A 22635-nucleotide genomic window follows, 5' to 3' on the forward strand; every position below is an offset into this window, starting at 1 on the left:
ACCAAAAGATCCTACTCACCAAAAGATACTATTTACAATGGGTTCACACCCACAGGAATGGATTAACTTTAAGAACATGCTTTTCTGGGGTGCATACAACTTCAAACCATCATAAATAAGTAGCACTTTCTAGTGCCAGTCCATTAGTAATCCATCAGACTTGTCCATCTGATTTGAAATACCATAAGGAGATAAAACATCATTGCCTACTTGTATAATTTGCACTCTGATAAGAAAGGGGAAATAACAAATAACCTTATTGTCTTAACATAATCAATGGAAGAGAAGTTACGTAGATCTGATGTTTTCAATATTTGTCATTGTGACCTAACTTGGTATTTAAGATCTGTTAATAAATGTAGAACAACTAAGACGAGAGTCGCTACAGAAATTTTGCATCAGGTTTTACCCAGTCAACACATTTCTGTTCATCTGGGAAGCTGGAGGCTGAAGTTCTGTTCTCATTTCTAATGATACCTGATTATGTGATATTGAGAAAGTCGTTTAACCTCTCTGAGTCCTAGTTTCCCCATTTAAAAAGTGAAGGAGCTGGATTGGATAGTACTTTACAGCTGGGGATGTAAAACATTATGAGTCTTTAAAAAACAGCTAAATTAAGTGTTTCAAGGGGTTTCAACTAGTTATTCAATGAAACTCCTTGCCTACAAGTTATTGGATGGGTTCTTTAGGGAATTCAAGTTCGCCTTGTAAAAACATGAAGGCTGGCGTTGAAGATATTGATTGAACAAACCTCTATATATTATTCATGTACAAACTTCTCTAAACTCTTGGCTCTCTGTGTGAAATGAAGAATATTAGATGTTTTAAAAAATAGTTCCACTGGGGAGAACATTAAATTACAGTGTATGAAACCTGTTTGCAAAGTTTTGCTTCACCAGGCAATTATTTAAGCTTTTCGACAGCACTAATTACTAGCTGTGTTAATATACCTGCCAACAAACAACTGTTTAATATAGATCAGAATGATGGAGGGCACTAGAGTTTTCTTCCCTGTGATAGATGACGGGTAATAAATCTTGTCACATCACAAAAGTCAAACAGGACCTGATGGATTAATTTGCCTTCAACACTGCAGTTCTCTAGGACAAGCTGTATTTATTCATTTCCTGGAGAGAGTATTATGAGCATATGTTGAAAAGGACGACCAGTTCTTTTATGAAGATAAAGAAGAAAGAGAACTAAAGTTAAATTAATTAAAGATAGTTTTTGATGTAGAAAAAGGCATTCATTTATTAGATTAGCCCATAGACGCTGTTTTCCACGGAGAAATATTGCTTTCATTCATTGTACAACTCAGCCAGTAAGGGAATTGATAATTAAGGGGGTCATCTTGTTTTTCATCGTCAAGAAGTGCATTTATATTGTGTTTCAGATGGTAAAAAAATGATGTTCCTGACAGGTGAGAGGCATCTGAGAAATTAGCTGGTGGAGACTGTGGATAAATACTACAGCACTTTAGTTACCTTAGGGAGAGCTGAGCTGAGAGACTTAGTATTCTATTGACAAATTTAGTTCTTTTGTAGGAGCTCATCTGGAAAGGGTAGGAGAATTTACGTTGACTACTGCCCGAGCTGAATGTTATTGGTTTCAAGGTTGTCGATTTTGTCTCCCTCAGCACTTAATTCACTTCCAGCAGAAATCCACCAGAAAAGAGTTGGTTTAATTCATTCTGCAGAATTTGAATTGTAAGAGGAGATAAAAACTCACTTGAAATCTATTCCAGTGTATGGAATATATGTAGATAGCTCCTGGTAATTATGGAAATGTTTCATAAATTTATAAACTAAAATTTTTTTCTAAACAATAAAGCCCTTCTGGATTCCTCCCTGGTTCTGTATCATTACTTTTTTTTTTTTTTTTTGTATCATTACTTTAAAATAGCTATTCAGAATCTTTTAATTTTGAAGTTAGAAATGTGTCTGGTCATATTTGCTGGGGTGAATTTTTTTCTAAATTGCTAATAACTCCCAGACCTATATACTGCTTTCTAAAATGAAAATATTTTAAAATTCAACTTTATTGGGGTGTATTTTTATATAATTTAACTCACCTATTTTAAATGTTCAGTGAATTTTGAATGTATGCATATACTCATGCAATTACTGCCACCACAATCAGATATTCCTCAGTATCCTAAAGGATATTTTTTTCTAAAAAACAACTTTCCTATTTTTGACAGACTATTTTGGTGAAAATGTAACTCTTGACAGACCCATCAGTTTGGATTCACTGATGATTGGTAGACCAGGGGAAACTCCTGGTCTGTAATCTGAGTAATAATTTAAAAAGTATGACCCTATGAAAGATGTTTTGAAGGGCTTAAAAAATTTAAAGAAATTGAGAAAATAGAAAATCTATGGGAATAGGGCCAAATACAGTCATATCTTCATATCAGTCATAGCATGAGATAAGTTTCCACGTTCTATCATAAGATTTTCTAGTTTGTTAAAATCTGGAGAAAGACTTGTAGGATTTTAACCAACTACTCTCTTATTTGCAAGGGTCTAATAATTTGGAGCATGCCCATAGATTATAGTTTTGTATTTAAATAAATTTTTGTGATGATTATTTGCCATCTTTCCCCAGGTACCCCGAAGCTCTCACTGACCCCGCCTACAAGGGACAGATTCTCACAATGGCCAACCCTATCATTGGGAATGGTGGAGTCCCTGACACTACTGCACGGGACGAACTTGGGCTTAGCAAGTACTTGGAGTCTGATGGCATTCAGGTAGTAATAGTGATGACAATTTTTTTTTATTAATTAAAGAATAAAAAGAAATTAACACAACATTTAGAAATCATTCCATTCTACATATGCAATCAGTAATTCTTAACATTAGTGATGACAATTTAAATAGCATGTTTCAATTTTGGGATGATATTGTTGATGCAGATTTTTTTAAAAAATTAGAAACATTGTGCATTTACCAAAAAATCATGCCTAAAACCTAGGGAAGCCTGCATTAGTGTGGTACATTTGTTACATTTGGTGATAGCACATTTTTATAACTGCACTGTTAATAATAGTGTGTGATTTTCCTTAGAGTTCACTGTTTGTGTTATACCATCCCATGGTTTTTTTGTTTAAAAAGTCTTTATTCTAGGCACATGTACCCTTTTAACTACATTCAAATATATAACTCAGTGCTGTTAGTTATGCACACCATTGTGCTACCATCAGAATCTAGGATGGGAAAATTTTCTCCCTTGATATTGTAGTTCAAATCATTAAATTCATGTTTTCCACATCATTCCCGGCTCTACAAGGATAGTATTTAATCTGACAATATTTTGAGACGAATTTCTCAATGTACTTGCATTTGTTCCTAATGCCTTCGAAGAAATTTGATTTAATCTGTAGAAATGAAATAACTGTGCTATAGGAATTTGGTGATGGATCACCTTTTGTTCAGTGATGAATCCTGTATCAATTATTTGCCTTTGGATGGAATCTTTATTGAATGAATAAAACATAGTTAAATGAAGGTCTAAAAGTAAACATATTAAGTTTTCCTAGTCAAGATACATTTGAGTACTATCTTAAGAATGTGAGCCAAATAGCAATTTTGGAAATTTACACTCAAATTCACTGCTATTTTTTCACCCATCTTTTTTTGAGTGACTTGGATTGATCATTCAGCTTAGCTCTCTCTCAGTATTTCCCCCAATTTTTCCAAGTTGCTCAGATTTTTAATTAAGTGTAGATTTTAAATTTTGTTATTTATGCATATTAAATAAATATTTTTCCATTATATTACTGACAAATTCCATGAAGGGAAAGTACAGGGTGCCAAGAAAGGGGATCTACCCTACTTAGTTGGGGAACTGACAAGTCATGTAAGCCTGCTCCCTCACATGATAACATAATAATTAAGGGAGCAATTGATCACTTTTTTTTCCCTCAAGTCTCCCAAATTTTAAGCCTCATGTCAGCGGATGAAATAAAGATTTTTGAAAAAACGCAAATAGATTCTTAAAATGTTGCAAGAATGGGCTGTTTTGTGATCATCTCTTTGAAATGATTGCCTATCTTTGTAGGTTGCAGGTTTGCTGGTGCTGAATTATAGTGGTGACTACAACCACTGGCTGGCAACCAAGAGTCTAGGGCAATGGCTACAAGAAGAAAAGGTGAGAGCCACTAAGGACAGGTCGACGGAAAGTTGGAAAGATGAATATAGACTCAAAAAGATGAAGCAGATGAGTCAGATTGTGCAGCTTTTGAGTCAAAGTTGTTAAATTCAGATGATAGGTTTTACTTTATTATTTTCATTTGGATGTCTCTTTTTCAGAGAGATTTACGTTCTCTTATTCCAGGCTGAACTGTCCAGACTTTTCTTACAAATGTTCAGGACCCCATGGTCTCAGTTTGACCACTAGGTGGCACTCTTACACACTTGGTAACATTTCTCATCTGGGAAAGGGGGTAGAGAGCATTTTAGAATCATGAAATTATTTGCTTGAGCGACTTAAACCCTCCCGCACATTACCCAGGATCTATTTATGTACCTTGCTTCATGGGTTCCAGTACCAGCTCTACTGTTAACAAGCGTGTGACTTTGTGCAGGTCATGTAACAGTGTCATACTGTATGGATATAAGCAGATTACACTGAGTCTCTTTGGGCTCGAACATTATGATTCTATGATAAACAATTAGCTAAAATTTTATCTGTTAAAACCTTATACCTTCCTTAGTATTATTTTCTCATCAAATAAAGATTTCTCCTGGTTTGAATGGTAGAAGTACTTGGAGTTAACTGACATACTGTATTTGGGTTTACCTCCGGTGTCGTTGTAGCTGCTATTTGTTGCATTGCTGTTGGGTCAGTAACTGAAAGGATATTATTCAAATAATTTTCTGCTTCTCCAATGAGTATCGATGTACATTGCATCTAAATATTTTCTCTTCCTGCCAAATTAAATAAAAAGTCTTGATCTTGGATTCCTAATTCTTACTCTCTATACATTTTAAAAAGGAGAAAAAGGCATCTTTATCTTCTCCTGAGAAATTACTATTTTCTTCTCAATCACCATCTGAATTTATCCCCAAGAGCCTAATTTCTATGGTGTTAATTTAGGACACTCCTATTTTTTTCTTTTTAATGTTCCCTTTGTGCTATTTAAGGCATCTAATGCTATAGCTGCTCCATGTGAGACCTACTAGCCTTAGTGAGCCCCACCCAGTTTTTTCTTTATTCATAAACCTTTTGTTGTTAGTTTTCTTTGAAAACGTGCGTTGAATCTTCATCCATATTCATAGAGGCATAGAGTGGAAAAGGGTCTAAGATATTAAACAGTTCACCTCCCTCTATTTAAAGGTGAGGATAAACAACTTGCTCAAACATCACTCATGTAATGGGGGCTGAACACAAATTAGAACTTAGTTTTCTGACTCCTAACCCATTGCTCTTTCACTATATTGCATCTGTCTTTACCTAACCTAGTTAAATAAAACATTGGTGCCACCTGATTGACTAGTAGGATGGGCAAGCTTTAGTATTGCTGGATTGCTTGACGAGGTCCTTTGGAAAAATTTGCTGAGTACTTACTATATGCCAAGAACATTTGGTTCAAATCATTGATTTGCATATGATTTACATAGCATAGCTTATGAAGTTCATTTTAAATGTATGTATGTATAATATGTAATATTATATAATATTATATTACGATATTACTTACTTAAAATCCTGGGTTAAAAGTAACCAAATTGTAGCAGAAGATTGATGATCAGAGTTTCTCATTTTTCATTCTCAGAAAGGGTCTGAGTATAAAGAGTACCCTGCCCAATTGAGCAGCAATTTCCCATACTCTGAAACACAGTCATTCTGGGTTAGAGAAAAGAAGGAGTGGGGAAATTATTTACTGCTCAAGAAGATAGATGAGGCTAAGTTTAAAACTTGAAAACAATATGCTGAATTTAATTTCCTCCAATTGCACTGTCACTATAATTTTTTTCTTGTAGGTTCCTGCAATTTATGGAGTGGATACAAGAATGCTGACTAAAATAATTCGGGACAAGGTATGATCATCATTGTTGGCCAAATCTATGTGTCTTCATGTATGTTTTTCCTCCATATCTGAGAGATCCATTAGTAAGTAGAGGAATGGATTGCATCAGTTTCTGCCACAGTGTTCTCTGTCATTTTGCTTTACTATTTCCAACGTAACTTTCCAGACTGAATTTTTGATTAATAGGTTCATTGCTGGATAGACTTGCAATTTATTCACACTGTAGGAGTTTACTGAATACCCACGATGTGTTCACTATTCCAGCCAGCTCAGACCCAGGGAAATAGAATACATGGTCATGGCATATTTAAGTCAGCTCATGTGACAGGACTTACTTTAATGAAACTAGTGGTAGAGGTGATTAAGTGCATAACAACCTTGCATAAATTGAAGCCCTACATGCTGTGAAAGCAAACCAGGAACTGTATAACATTGGTGCCATTATTTGCTTTGTCTCTCTTGGAGGAGTTAGCTGTGAAATTAGTGAGTTATATTTTGTGAGTACGTCAAATGAGCACTGAGTGGGTTCCCTCCATGACAGATTTTTTTGAGGCTGTACCAACGACCAATGACTGAGGTATAAAAAGAGAGTTTACTTTTGCTTTCGTATCCGATTGCTGCAACATCTGAGCCCTCATCAGAAAATATCCCATCAGCTTCTACTTGCTTGCTTGTTTCATTATAATATGACAGTATTTTTTTTTCTCACTTGAAGCCTTCATATCCCAAATGAGAAAGAAACTTTTACCACTCTGATGTTAAATTCCCCAAATGCACCCAAAGTTTTCTCATGGAATTATATCACATGAGAAAAAAGAACAAATGATATGATTTGAAAGTACCTATGTGAACCATTCTTGAAAAAAAATCTGTCATAGATTCCTCGTTAGAACATATACTGATGCAGGGTGTTTGTAAAGAGAAAGAACAGCTTTGAAAATAAAGAGTGGCCACATGCCCATGACCAGAAGAAAGACACTGAATGTTTATGAAAACGTTCTTATTCCGCTTCTGCTTTTATTCTTTTTCCCATGATTTTCCTTAAAATAGAAAGAGTGAGGAAAAAAGAATAGAAGTAGTCAGAATATTTATCTAGTAATTTATCCATCATTATTTATCTTTGCCTAATGATGTGTTGGGAGAAATAAAAAATGATGAGACTTCCTGGATGGACAGGTAATGAAATTGGAAAATTAAATTCAGATTGCGGATTTGGCAGGCTGAATGGAGTGTAGTTACACGTAGCGATATGAGAGAACTCTTTTTTTTTTTTTTTTTTAGAGAGAGGGAGGAAGGGAAGGAAAGAAAGACAGAGAAGGAAGGAAGGAAGGGAAACATCTTTAAACATTTTCGTATTTTTTATTATATTTTGTTTGTTTGTTTTTTTTACATGGGCTGGGGCCGGGAATCGAACCGGGGTCCTCCGGCATGGCAGGCAAGCACTCTTGCCCGCTGAGCCACCGCGGCCCGCCTATGAGAGAACTCTTTACAAGACCACACTGTGTCCTTTCATGTGATATGTCAGTTTAATATGAACCTCTACTTATCAGAGGCAATTAGGTTTTCAATATTTGGCCGAACAGATTAGCACAGACAAAAGAGAAGTATTGCCTATTATATTTGATTATGAGTGATGCTGGTTCACATTAAAAAATATAGTGGCTTTCACTTCTCTTAATCTTATGTTGAAAGAGTAATATCGTATTTCTGTCACCCGCTTTAATGAAAAGAGTATGAGTACTGGGAGCCAAATTTCAAAACTAGGGATCCATAAATACGGTCATAGGGATTCTGTGCCTTGGATTCTAAAAGTAAGCAGAGACTACCATGAAATTTAGCAATTTAGTGTGGAGGTGAAAGGTGTTTTTAGTTCAGTTTCCCAGAATTCGAGGCAGCCCTAAAGTTTTAATAATACACTTACATAACCATCATGTCTGAATGACATTCTGGAACTTTTTACCCTCACTTACTGCATCCCAAGCTACTACTCCCCTGAGGAACAAGTTTAAAAAGGAAATGAAGCCTTCTTTCAATTTCCTTCAATGCAGAAAGGGAAATCAATGAATTGTTTTAACTTTTCCCTCAGTAAAGTCTTCATTACTAAATATAACATGACATTTTCTTAAATAGATCAAAATAGAATTACTAACAAATAAGTAAATCTCAAGACGTAGCTGATTAAAACAAAAACAAAACAAAACAAAACAAAAACATTTAGAGTGTTTAAGCTAACAAGGCTAATTTGTGAAAACTTCACAAAGAGCAAAACATTCTTTAAAGTTCAGGTCTTTCAGAGAACCTGGACAGTTTCATGTAAACAGTGATTATTTTCATTGCCACATTTCACACTACTTGACTTATGTAGTATTTTACATTTTTGTGAATTAATTTTACTGTCATAATATACTGAGTTCCCATTCTTTTCAACCTCTTTAAATTTTTACATATTTTTTCTTCTCAATGGATTGTTGTGTCTACCTCTCTCATGAAATATCTTTAGGTCAAATGTATTAAGACATGGATACCTAAATGCTCCGATTTGCACCAACCTAGAATCTGGAGACCTAACTTCTGATGTCTTTTGACTTTTCTTACCCCATGCAATTGTCTCAGCCCTAAAAAAAATACTGATTATATTTCCCAAAGTGTTTCCCAGAATGTACTGTGCAAATTACTTTGTCTTTCTAGTTTAAGATGAAGTTCTTCTGCTGATGATTATGAGTAGATAGAAAGACATCTAAATTTTTGAGCAGCTGTTTAAGTCCCTGTGAGTTTATTCTGTCAGCACCTTCGTCATTACTCCCTTTGTCTAATTTTTTTCTTTAATTTAATAGGGTACCATGCTAGGGAAGATTGAATTTGAAGGTCAGTCGGTAGATTTTGTGGATCCAAACAAACAGAATCTGATTGCTGAGGTTTCAACCAAGGTGAGAGATTTTCCTTCAATTTTTGCATTTTTTATTTTATTCCCTTTAGATTTTCCTTTCTACGAATAGCAAAATCTTCATTTAGGCAGAGATCACTTTCCAAAAACACCAGAGTCGAAGAAGAAAGGAAAAGGTCTCATTGCAGTTAAAATATGTATTGCAAAATCAATGCATTTTAACTTAGTAACTTTTACTTACAGGTAAATCATCATGCTCTGATCTAGCTTTTTTTCTGGTACCCCAGCTTAAGGCTTTAACAACATCAAGGGGGCATTAAATTGCCAGAGGTGAGCACAGGAATCAGTAGTCAGAGCTAATAGTCTGTCAGAGAGTGAAGAGACTGACACGTTATAGAAATCCAGCACAGTAATCAGAATCTGGGATCATTTTGTGCAGGGAAAAGTATTCCTACACCCACACAGAAGATGTATTGCATTGTAGCTCAGCTCAAGAATTAACATTCATGATGATGACAGTGTCACCCCAAAGTGAAATATGTTTAGTGTATGTGTGTAGGAAGGTGTAGAATACATTTAGAAAATATCCATTGGTTTTGATTGAATATCTAGGAATGTGGCCTGTGTTTTTGGGCTATTGTTCCTGTCCTTGAGGAAGATACAGCCTGGCGGGTCCAGCACACAAGTCAGTCATCAAGTACTGACTCCTGTGATAAATGCAGTCCTTGGAGAGTGTTCAGGTGCCTCAACGGCACACATGGGGCAGCATCAGAATGGGATGGGTTGACCAGGGAAGGTGCTGCAGAGGAGGTATAGGCTTGTTCTGAGACTGAAAGGTCAGGTAGTACTTCAGTAGCGAGAAAGCTAGGGGAACTGTGTTCCAGGCAGGAACAGCAAGTGTTGAGAGACATCAACATGTGAAACCTCATGACATGTTTGAAGAGTTATGAGGGTTTGAGATGGCTGAACCAAAGGGCTCACAAAGATGAATCCAGAGAGATGTACTGGGGCTAGATCTAGAGGGTTTACTATGATTAGCCAGTCAACAACATTGGAAATTATTGGGAACTCATCCCCTGTCACTTTGGAGCAAAATATAACTGGATGAAAGAGAAGTAACTATGAGGTGATTGCCACTAATCAGGACAGAACTCATGAGAGGCTGAAGTGAGGCACTGACAGTGGGAAAAGAGACAATGAGGCAGGTTGGAGAAATGGGAACAGGTGCTAGATGTGACAGGTAAAAGATTGTCCTATTTCCTTAGGTAGAGATTTCAACTAGTTTGTGTATGTGGGAGTCTGAGATGCCAACGGGATATGGCTATGGGTGTTTTGTTTGCTTGTTTTTTACAAAAAGCTTTTAATGCTCTCTGAACTTTGAAGGGTAGATTTTAACTTTTGCTTTTACTACACAAATGTAGATAAAACAGTTTTCTTTTCCTAGGGTCTATATTTGACAACCATAGTGCTTTAAATGTGGAGAATATGGGCCTGTTGTAATTTATTTGAGTCATTGCTAATGGTTGTCTCCAGTATGGGTGTTATTTTCGTTGTAGGAGAGCTGGATGCAAACTTCTGTCATCGGTTGGCAACCACAGACTCTCTCAAAGGAACTCTATACAAGTAGAAAGTGAATGTCATTTCTACAAAGGTGCTGGATGTAATTGGAAAGGAAAGATTAGAAAAATTACTTGTGGATGCAGAATTTGATTTTAAATATATTGATTCACCACAAAATGCTATTCCTACATATAACAGACACCTTCTTGGCTAAGATGGTTTATGGTCATCACGATCAATTCAAAGCAGCAGCTCTCTTCTTGGGGGAAAATAATAATAGTGAATCTTCTTTTGAACATTCAGTTAATTTTCATGAAAAATTCCATTTCATAACTGAGGAAACTGAGGCTTAGCAAAAAAGTCTATTGAAAAGAATTCGTAATTTGCCCAATTTGTCAGAATATCATCTCACATTTTTCCTCTGCCTGGGACACCTCTCTCTTCCTTTCCTTCTTGCCTTCTGGAAGTCAGATTCAAGAGTCAGCTCATTGTTTCTCTATAAACCTTCCCTGACCTACCTCACCTTTATATTCTGTTAGTTTTAAATAGCTTTATCATAACAAGGTTCAAATTGTATTTAACTCCTTGGAAGGATATCTAACTAGTCTGTGGTTAGCCCTTTTAGAGAGGCCATGTGAACTTATGATAGGGCATGTCATATAGTGCATGCTCAATAGATACTGAATAAATGGATAAAGGAATGGACAAAGCCAGTATTAGAGTTGGTAGGAAAAAAGTTTCAGATTGCTTAATCCCCTTCAAATCCTGATTATTTTAGTTGATGTTTCTGATGGTTCTATCTCCATTAATAATTTAAAAAAACATTATTACCAATAAATATTATGAGTTATAGTAATAAAAATAATAATAGAGGAGATGCATTGAGTACTTACTATGTACTACATTTTTTTTTCTTGGAGACTTCCAGGTTGCCATGGTATTTCTTTTTTTTTTTTTTTTAACTTTTTTTAAATTGTGAAATATAACATATATATAAAAAAAGCAATAAATTTCCAAGTACATTTTAACAATAGTTATAGAACAGATTTTAAAGTTTAGTATGGGTTACAGTTCCACACTGTTCGTTTTTTCTTCTAGTTTGTCCAAGACACTGGAGACCAACAGAAATATCAATGTAATGATTCAGCAGTCATACTTATTTGTTAAATCCTACTTCTCTGTTACATTCCTCCTTCTCTTTAAATAACATATATACATAAAAGCAATAAATTTCAGAGTACATGACAACAATTAGTTGTAGAGCAGATTTCGGTTTGGTATGGGTTACAATTCCACAATTTTAGGTTTTTATTTCTAGCTGCTCTAAGGTACTGGAGGCTAAAAGAAATGTGAACATAATGATTTAGCAATCATACTCATTTAATAAACCCCACCTTCTCTGTATAACTCCACCATCACTTTTGTTCTTTCTCCCACTCTTTAGGGGTATTTGGGCTATGCCTATTCTAATTTTTTCCTGTTGAAAGGGGCTGTTGATATTATGGGGTAGGGGGATGGAAATAGTTGATGTTCTGGAAAGACTGGCCCTTCTGCATTTCAGAACTTATCTGGTTCAGGGACCCATCTAGAGGTTACAGGTTTCTGTAAAGTTACCCTAGTGCATGGAACCTTTGTAGAATCTATTATGCCCTAGGTGTTCTTTAGGATTGACAGGATATGTGCTAGATTTTATTCTAAATATTTTATCCTGATTAACTTATTCAATCCTCATAGCCATCCTATGAATTAGATATCCTATGAAATAGATATTAATATCTCCATTTTCTCAAAGAGGTAATTGAAATATGAGGAGATTAAATAAGTTTCTCAGGGTGAACAGCTACTAGGAATTACATTTGGAAAGTTTGGCTCCAGTGTGCTCTTCTTAATCATCATCTCATACAACCTTCCAACATGATAACAGTAATTACTATTAGTAACTGTGGCCCTTATTATTATGTAATGGCATTCAAATAAGTTTAAAGTTGTGGTACTGTGTCTACTTTTTGCATTATCAAAGTGTGGATGCAAGATTTTATAATCAGAAGCAATGTAATGTTTGATGAGGCAGAGGGTGAAGGTACTTGAAACTTGGCTCAGGTGCATTGAGTACTCCACTCCCTTCTGTGATAATGCTGCCTCATTGAGGGGCTTTGGAAAGGAAGCTTCCCCCTTCTCTGATCACTGTTCGTCTATGAAATGATTCATGTTGCAATCTAGCACTAACCAGAACGAGTATGGAGAACATTTCATTAGGAAGGGTTTCACTGGGAGAGCTTTGTTGTGCCAGGGCATCATTTTTTAGAAAAGTGTTATTAAAAGAGTAAAGCAACCTGATTAGTAGCATGTCAGACTCGGGAGAAAGCGCATATGGTTAATGGAAAATGATCATCTCGGTATTTGGCTCCAGTCACATGGAAACACCAGCACGAGGATTTTGGGTTCCTTGGAATCAGTACTAAGTCTTGATGTTTGTGCTGGGAATAAACATGCATTCATATGTGCTAAAGCTCATGAATTGTGTGTTATTAAAGGAAATTTTAAGTTAGAGATGTAATTATTTCTGTCTCTGGAATTTGATCATGTTATACCCAACATCCACTTCTGATTTTTACTTTTAAAGAAAATGTCTATTCTATGTAAGACTATTTTCCCTTTTTTTTTTTTTTTTTTTTTGGTTTCTACCTATTTCTCTTTTCAGGTGATCTAGTTTGAGCACTGTTTTCTCTTCCCCTTTCAGAATTGTAGAATTTTAGAATTCAGAACTTACCTTAGAGATCTAGTCTAGCCTTTTCAAAACGTGAGAAACTTTGTTTTGAGAGATTCAGATTTAAGGAATTCTGTGGTCAAATAAGATTGAAAAAACACTGCATATTATATTCTTCTCTTTGAGAGTCCTGCTGCAAATTTTTATATTCAAGCGTCTGTGAGATCTTATGATGTGCTTGAGTGAAGACCAGCATAAAGGAATATATGTGTATTTTTATCTATATCAAATCAAAGGAGAGAGTGTAATGGTGAAAGCTGGCTCTGTCTCTTAATGACAGTGCAATTGGGTAATTTCAGTATAGCTGTGATAGTCTGTGTATTTCTATAAGGAGGTTATATATATTGTGTAATTTTTGATAGGTTATATCTGTTGGAAAAAGTGATAACTGAATTCATTGACTTGTAACTGCAATTTTATATAGCCACAACTAGATGGTGACATTGCTTTGTTTTACAGCAGAAGCCTAAAGCTAAGAATAAATCTCTGTATGGAGTTTTCAAGTTAGTTAATGAGTGAGATTACTGTAGCATTCATGGATCAAATCAGCAATAGTTCTCCCCAAATCATGGGAGGACTAGCGTATTTTTTTTCACCAGACTAGACAGCAGGAGAAAAACACAACCAATCCTTTTTACCAATTTTTTCCTCAAATACAGTCAAAGAGTTGGGTTTTACATTTTATAGACTTATAGAGAGGTACACATTTCAGTTAAAATAAAACACTCTTTTGGATATCCAGACTGCAGCTTTCATCCAAAACTATAAAATCAGCCTAAATTCAGTACGTGCTAGCTTACTCTCAAAATAGGAACAAGTGTTGTGCCCAGCTCTCTAGGTTTTCTCTCTCTTCGTATTTCTATTATTTCTTCTGGGGAACTGCTTCTTGGGTAAAAGCCTGTGAAAATGGATCTGCCTCCAAACAGTGCTTAAAGATATAGGTAATGATTATGTGCTCTGAGATCCTCTTAGGAAATCTACTATTGAAATGCAAATGATTGCATGGGAACCTAAAAGGACCAGTGATCTATAATAGTTTAGTAATTCCCAGGGCTCCTACACAGATTTTATCCATTAGGACCCACTGACTAAACCTAATGCTCAGTAATTCAGCTCTACCCCATTTGATCTTTATCGTAAGTTGAGGATCAAGTGGTATTTAAAGCGCGGTGTATCTATGACCACATCTGTCTAGTGCTGTATCAGGCAATAATGAGTGAAAATTCCAATGCTACAGGTTGTTAATGAGACAAAACATGGGGAAGATGGTGGCTCACTATGGAGACAACCAATTTTGTAAGGATCATTGTTATTACTGTAATCAACTGTACATAAAGAACAGCAAATTACTTTTTTTCCTGAAAAAAAATACAGTCTGTGGTACTTGCTATGCCTTTCTCACAAATTAACTGCCAGTCGCTCCCTAGTAGTTAGCAATCAATCTGTTGCCAATCTAAGTGCAAAGCACCCTCAGATGTGTTTATGATCCTGATGTGGCGCTCACAGCTGCAACTTCCCTCTCACGCTCTGGATTTTGCAATGGCAGGATGTCAAGGTATATGGCAAAGGAAACCCCACAAGAGTGGTGGCCGTGGACTGTGGAATAAAGAACAATGTCATCCGCCTACTAGTAAAGGTAAGTGATTTGTTCCATATCAAAGGTAAGCGTCCATGATATTGACCGTTAGTGTTAAGCCGATCTCCTCTATCTGTTTCACAGAAAACTTGTGCATCTCTCAGACCGTCAGGGGACCTTTTCTCTCCCTGTTGTCTTTGATTAAAAAAATACATTTGTCTCTGTTCAAATTAGCGACGTGGAGTATTATATTTTAAAAAACAAAGCAGAAAAACTCAATGGCCACTAAAAATAGGAAGAAGGTGATGCCTGTTTTTTCCACTTGTCACTGATGTTCTGAGATCTGCCAGTCACTTTCTTTCAGGACTAGAGATGACCAAGAAGCTAGAGCCCATCTATTAATTCTTCCATTGGGCTACATTTATTATGTACCATATGTTTGCAGGGATCATACCCTGACATGGCATCATTTATACAACTGCTTTATGTTAACTCTATTAGACCCAGTAAAATTAAACCTTAAAAATCCTTAGGAGAGTTTGACCATCATAACGATGTTTTTTAAAGCTTGTTTTGTTGGGATTTCTCTTTTTCTCCCTCTCTCCAATCTTTCTCTCTCTTTGCTTCTATCTTTGTCTTTCTCAGTCATGCATACATACAGATACATTCAGATTTGCGTAACATCAAAGAGGAGGAATTCTGCAATTCTTCTCCTTGTTAGAGAATATCAGCACTATCCAAATTTGTGTCCATTTTATTAACATGAGTTTGCATGGACCCTTCTGTAGCAGATGCTGTGGGTAGCCTAGCTGCACCTCCCCCGCTCTCCCCAGTTTTACCATTTTAGTGCATGTTGCCTATTTTCAGACTGCAAATATCTGCATCTCTTTGCTTGTGGGCCTTCTTTGGTTGGCTGTAGCCTTGCTAGACACAGGAAATGACACAGAATTAATGATCCCTGGTAGCAGCCCTGAGCCAATGCCTAGTGAGAGTCATGACATGCATAGCCCAGCTTCTTTGTTCTGTGGTGGGCTGTCTTAAAGTCAGCGTTCTGCATTTGCATTTATGGTTTTCCAGTGGGCTTAGCTCCTGTAGTTTATGAAGATAATTGCTTGATAATGCATGCTTTATGAATATTCTCCCTTTATCCTATGGGTATTTCCTAGAAATGCCTTCCAAATAAACTTTTCTCTCCCAAATTCTTGTCTCAGGTATGTTTCTAGAAAAACCTTGAATGACAGCTTCCTAACCACTTTTATCTAGAAGAGTTCATATTTTCCTATCAGAATATCAACATTATAGATAATGCAAGAACACTAGGAAAGAAGATTGATTGATATTTAGAGAAGTAGGATTGGCTAGAACAAAAGACAAAGCTGAGAAAGGTGAGTGGTGGACCAACTTTAATTTTGCAAGAAGATGGATTTCTCTTCCTTTGGCAACTCTCACTCCCGTAGCCAGTGAAGCTAACCCATATTCCTGTGAGTGCAATTAGGAGGTCTTAGGTCCATCACTCTCCTGAAGTGAAGAAGACTCTATCTCTTTTTCAGGATAGAAACTCTAATGGAGTTTCTTCCCCATCTTCTATTAACCATTGTTTTTATTTATAGCATACAAAATACAGTGAGACACTAAAGAACTTTTTGGTCACCATTATTCGTGTGACGTACTATTTTTCCTTCCCTTTAGGAAGAGGTTAGTCAATAGAAGTTCCAGCAAAAGAAGGTGTCATTAAATTGTTCGTTGTTGCGTTTCTTTTCCAGCGAGGAGCAGAAGTGCATCTAGTTCCCTGGAATCATGATTTCACCAAGATGGAGTACGATGGGCTTTTAATCGCCGGAGGACCTGGAAATCCAGCTCTTGCACAACCACTAATTCAGAATGTCAAGCAGGTGCAGTGAGCCTGGAATGGTCTGTGTCTGTGGGGGAGGGGGGGAGGCTGCTCTGTCCTGCTGAAAGGGCTGTAATACATTTCGTGTGTCCAGGGATATTTTAGCACTCATCTTCATGACCTCGGAGGCCATGTCGCCCCAGATATTCAGTAGAGACTCAATAGTGGACCCAAAAAGGAGAGAATACCAAAGAAAAATAACCCCTTTTCAGGCAAAGTAGCTTTGAGGTTATGCCTTTGAGGTGAAAGGGCTAAATTCTAATCTTGAAAAGTATCATCCTTACAACTATAAAAAGACAACTGATGTCCCCAACTATCACCCTGGATGGAACCTAGAAGATCTCCCAGTTTTTAAGAAAATGTTAAATTATTATTGGTTTAGCCGAATGTTCAGTATATTTTATTGAATTTTAATGCTATGAGTTGGTCAGTCATGTTTTTATGCAGTTACTATTCTCTCACCATGTTGATTAAGAAAATGAGTGCTTTATTGTTATTCCTTCAGGGGCCACAGGTCTTGGAACTATTCCACTAAAATGGTTTAATGACATTTTCCCCTGATTTAGGTCTTGGAGAGTGATCGCCAGGAGCCACTGTTTGGAATCAGCACAGGAAATGTAGTAACAGGACTGGCCGCTGGTGCCAAATCCTACAAAATGCCCATGGCCAACAGGTAAGGCAGTTACGCCTTCTGTATACAGGTCAAACTAGATCTGAAATATTATTGGGAAGTAAACACATGGACTTAGACAAGTCACATGCTGTTTTCTTCAGAATCAGTAGCTTACTGTGCTATGTTACATGGTTCATAGTTGTATGACTGCCTGATACCATTTTTATTGCATTTTTGAAAGGCAACCTTCTTTAATGATAACTTTACTATAAAAAGTTTGTTATTTTCCTCCGCTTGGTATAAACTGAGGTCATCAATACTCAATCGAGTGATATTATAAGGGAAATTGTTCTGATTTTAAGCTTGATTTCAGAGCATCGATAACATTTTAAGAACCTAGAGTGACTTAAGATCCAAGGAATCTTTAGATCCTTTCAGTTTCACTTCTTTGCCTTCAGTGATGTTAATTTATTCAACATTGAGCTTTCCCCCGCAGCTTACCCTCTACATAAAGCATAATTCAGAATTATTCATCTCTTTATTATCTCCCAAGAGCTATCCTCTGGCTTTGAAAGGACTGTGGCTCCCTTAAAATAAATTGCTTATTTGTTTCTTTGAAGTTACTAAATAACCCTTTAAGCTTTTTGTTATGAATGCAATTCCCCCTTTTCTAAAACCAGTAGTACAAGCTTAATAGACCCTATATTTAACACAAAACAAAGCTTCCTGAATTGAGTTTTTGTTACTAAAATTATTGGGATTAACAATCTGTGACTTTTCTTACCGAGTGATTTTTCACTAAGCAGTTGAAACTCTCGAAGTTTAATAGTCTTGTTCACTACTTATATTTGTCTCTTCCCTTTTCCTTTTTCCCCTTATTTCTTTCTCTCCTTTTCTCTCCAGGGGGCAGAATCAGCCTGTTTTGAATATCACAAACAGACAGGCTTTCATCACGGCTCAAAATCATGGTTACGCTCTGGAGAACACTCTTCCTGCTGGCTGGAAACCACTTTTTGTGAATGTCAATGATCAAACAAATGAGGTAACACTCTCCATAAACCTGTTCAGCTGGATATGAGAAATGCAGGCCTTTTTAATACTCTACTCTACACACATCCTTCCCTAGTTTATGTGGGAATTGTGTGTGTATGTGTGGCATGGGGACTTTTTTGCAGGTCATTTTCATAGCCCTCTGCTCTTTTTTTCTTTTTTTTATTCCACATGGGCAGGCTCCGGGAATCAAACCCAGGTCTCCAGCATGGCAAGCGAGAACTCTGCCACTGTGCCACCGTGGCCTGCCCCTGCCCTCTGCTCTTAAAAGTCATTTCTCTCATTACTCAACTCATGAGAAGATGCTATTTGGGTCATTACTCAATGGACCCAAAGGCTGTCTCACGCATTCAGTGTAACTGGATGGCAAGTCCAGGCCTGTGTGAGCACTCAGTGGTAGTCCCAGTGTAGACGGGTCTCAGGAACTCACACAGGGCTGGGGTAACCTTTCAGAAGACTCTGGGTCATGGAGGTCAGGAGCCAGAGCTAAGGATTTAGAGTTTAATCTGAAGAGAGCCCAGAGAGGCCCAAGGCTGGAGAAGAAATCAGATGTTTTTTCTTAAAGGTACAACATTCTGCTGGACCTTCTTTGCTGTATTTTCTTTTCTTATGTCAGTCCTTATGATCTCCAGTCATATTATTTGACTATATTCCAGAATGTTCTTAAGCTTCTAACTCAGTTTTTTATCTAAACCTTATTACCCACTGATAATGCATAGCCACACTTGAGCTTCATTGTTACAGAAGGAGTTTCTTCCTGTTTCTGATTCCTCCAGGGGATTATGCATGAGAGCAAACCCTTCTTTGCTGTGCAGTTTCACCCAGAGGTCAGCCCAGGGCCAACAGACACTGAGGTATGTCGGAAAGATGAGGCCCATTCTATGCGTTTTTGTTGTTGTTATCAGAGATAGATTTATGTGAAAACTAGAGAAATCAAAATAATTATGCCAGATGATCTTGATATAGAACATTCTCAAGAAGAATGGTTAGTAACATATATTATGCATTAAAACTTTCCTGTGAATATCATAGAGGAAATTCTCTATCTTGTTAAAAATTTAAAGTGAGAAAGCCCTTAAGAAACCTGATGTGTTGCTATTTTTTTTTTTTTTTTTTTTTTTTAAAGGAAAGACAGAGAGAAGGAAGGAAGGATAGAAGGAAGGAAGGAAGGAAGAAAGGGAAACATTTTTAAACATTTTCTTGTTTTATTGTATTCTGTTTCTCCGTTTTTGTTACATGGGCTGGGGCCGGGAATCGAACCGAGGTCCTCCGGCATAGCAGGCAAGCACTTTGCCCGCTGAGCCACCACGGCCCGCCGTGTTGCTATTTTTATTTAAGTCCATTATCATTCTATTATATTTAGTTCTGAAATTTACAATTGTTGTACTATGCAAATGAATTCCTTCTTGCTTGCTCTCCTTCTCAAAACGGAAATGAAATTTTAATCCCCCATCTGTGACTTCACAAAAATCCCTATGGCAACTGGTTGTGTAGCCACCGTGGAGAATAAACAGCAGCAAGAGAAAGAAGGGGACAGGAGCTTGAGGGAGGAGAGAGGACAAGCGTGCACATACATATGATTCAGATGGCTTAAGAAAGGAACCATACGGAATGCTTAGGGGAGATTTTTTTCAATTCAGTATTTTTGCTTTTTTCTGCGTGAGCTGTTGGTTCAATGTTCGAGCACATTTTTCCAAACGAGAGTTCCCAGTGAGACCCAGAAAAGTTTGGGATGCCCTGATGACTCTCTGTCTCTCACACCCTAGGGTCTTTTGTGGTTTTGCTGACAGTTCTTCCTTGTCAATAGATGCTTATTTTTTCAGAAGAAACATCTAGAAAACCAAGGAGGATAAGAATTTCCCTATGAAAATTCTGTGTTCTCATCTCTGAATTGCTTTTTCAGACATTTGTATTTCATTCATGTTTTAATATTGTTGGGAAATATTGCTTCTTAATAGACAATGTTATTGTAGTATTACCTATTTCCAGTGAAGCTCATACAATTTAGTTACATATATTATCCAATGCATGCTAAGTACTTTTTTAATTTAAAATTTAGCCATATTAGTACTTCAGATTAGGAACATTGCAATTAAGATCTGTAATAACATCCACTGTCACTTAATCCTTTTTTTGTCCTGCCAGATAGTTGCAAAATGAGCAACCCTTCTTGAAATTGATCATGTCTGGTAAAAAAAAAAAAAAAAAACAAGTAAATTCATCAGTAAAACTTAATAATAAGCTTTAGAGATTTTTTTTTAGAGATGATATAACTGTCAAAAATCCCTTTCTTTTGAACTGTAGAATACATGAATGATATATCTTCAATTTTTTATATAACTAGATTTTGATTTAGAAGAAGAAAATGATAGATAATTAGGAGTTGATAACTTCTTGCCATGCTCAGAAGGTGCTATCTGAAATGTTTCTTGTCTCTTGAAAAACTTTCTTTTTGTAGAACTTGAGGTAAACAGAAGTGTTTATCTGCTCTAATTCCTATATTGGCAGGTAATTAATTTTGCCAGGTTTGGCAAAAACAGTCAAATCTTCTATGGGAATACTTACCAAAAAAATTGTTTATCTGAAGTTCATACTTACTGAGTATCCTGTATTTTATGTGGCAAACTTATAGACTTTGAATCTTCTAACTAGTTGTTTATTTTTTCTCTAGTACCTTTTTGATTCCTTCTTCTCACTGATGAAGAAGGGAAAAGGTGCCACTATTACGTCAGTTCTACCAAAGCCAGCACTAGTTGCATCTCGAGTTGAGGTTAGTATATGTGGACTTGTTTTGGATTGATGTATTTTGGATTTTCTCTATCACATGTTGATTTATTTTGAGTGGATATTGTCAACATCTGTGGAATATGAATGTCCATTTTGTAATCATCCTTCACTTTAGCATCCGATAGTTGGGTTTGCTCTTGAGGATGCTCATTGGAACATTCGTATTTTAATTTAAAATCATATCTTTCATTTGTTCTAGAACAGTTTCAATAAAATAATTCAATAAACAATAGAATCTAATTTAGTTTACAATTTGATACATTTCCTCTAACCCAATAAGTTAGAGCCCCATGTATGCTTGAAATATAATTCAAACTACAGAATCTGAGATGATAGAATTCTTTTCTGTTTCAACTAGAAGAATTATTATTCAGCATCATGAACTGAATTTATTATTTTACTTCTCAAGAGCAAATGGATAAGGCTTAATGTCACATAAGACTGGAATCCTCATATGTTAATGTGATAAGGTTCTACCCATCACCTTCATAGTTAAATCATGCACACACACATGCCCCTGTTATATAAAATTTTAGAAGGATGTGTGTGTATATTCAAATATACATATCTATTCATGAACTTGTATATATTTACATGGAAATTTTAGATATCTATATATGTTTGAAATGTAGATCTCTTGCAAGATTTCTTTGTTTGAAAAACTTTGTAAGCTTCAGAAATTTACACTGAAATGAGAGATGTTTAAATTCTTAGCTTTTTCTCCTAAATATATTATATATATTTTAAGTATTATATTTTAAATCACCTCATAAACTCAGACAATTAAGTTTGTTTTCTCCACTCTCGTAAATGTCTTATTTGCACCACCTTAAAAATAAAAAGCAATGCATTTTTCTTATCGCTTGTTAGGTTTCCAAAGTCCTTATCCTAGGATCTGGAGGGCTGTCCATTGGTCAGGCAGGGGAATTTGATTACTCTGGATCTCAAGCTGTAAAAGCCATGAAGGTGAGAGAATATGGTTTTGCTGTAATTAATATGCTCCCTTTATGAGTCTAGTCTAATTAGTATTTTATAATTTATATTTCTGACACTGCCTCTTTTCAAATTTATCACAATTATTTTTCTTAACTATTGTTTCTACATGTTACATTAAAAGAAGTTTGATCACAGACAAGATTTTTAACTTCCTTAAGTGTGCATACCTGCAAATTAAGAAGGTTAGCCCGGTCTCCAAAATTATCTGTTATAGCCAATTTATATTGAAGACATATAAAGCCACATATATAGATGATGTTTATTCCTTTTGAGGCAGTGGACTTTTAAAATATATTGATCTTTTGTGTGAAAGAGGAAATAGGAAACATCCTTGTTGTTCTAAAGTAGTTCAAACACTTGACAGATCTGTTTAGGCATCTCAGGTTGAATGAAATGAGAGGCTCCAGTATGGGAAGCAAGGGCAGCAATGCGTTTTATTCAAGCCTTGGAAGTTATTACTTGCCACTAAAGAACGAT

The 22635-nt window shown here is 36.2% G+C and overlaps 1 protein-coding gene across 1 annotated transcript in view; it reads left to right on the top strand.

Moving 5' to 3' along the window:
* CPS1 (carbamoyl-phosphate synthase 1) overlaps window positions 1-22635 on the top strand; it is a 116758-nt gene that overhangs the window by 17605 nt on the left and 76518 nt on the right. Inside the window, exons 3-13 of the mRNA XM_077154986.1 lie at window positions 2608-2752; window positions 4063-4152; window positions 5988-6044; window positions 8869-8961; window positions 14792-14881; window positions 16585-16713; window positions 17279-17385; window positions 18229-18367; window positions 19152-19229; window positions 21047-21145; window positions 22033-22128. Coding sequence (XP_077011101.1) covers window positions 2608-2752; window positions 4063-4152; window positions 5988-6044; window positions 8869-8961; window positions 14792-14881; window positions 16585-16713; window positions 17279-17385; window positions 18229-18367; window positions 19152-19229; window positions 21047-21145; window positions 22033-22128 — 1123 coding nt within the window. The remainder of the gene's footprint in view (window positions 1-2607; window positions 2753-4062; window positions 4153-5987; window positions 6045-8868; window positions 8962-14791; window positions 14882-16584; window positions 16714-17278; window positions 17386-18228; window positions 18368-19151; window positions 19230-21046; window positions 21146-22032; window positions 22129-22635) is intronic.

This window comes from Tamandua tetradactyla, chromosome 3, assembly GCF_023851605.1.
Source record: "Tamandua tetradactyla isolate mTamTet1 chromosome 3, mTamTet1.pri, whole genome shotgun sequence".
In the NCBI taxonomy this organism is placed as follows: Eukaryota; Metazoa; Chordata; class Mammalia; order Pilosa; family Myrmecophagidae; genus Tamandua; species Tamandua tetradactyla.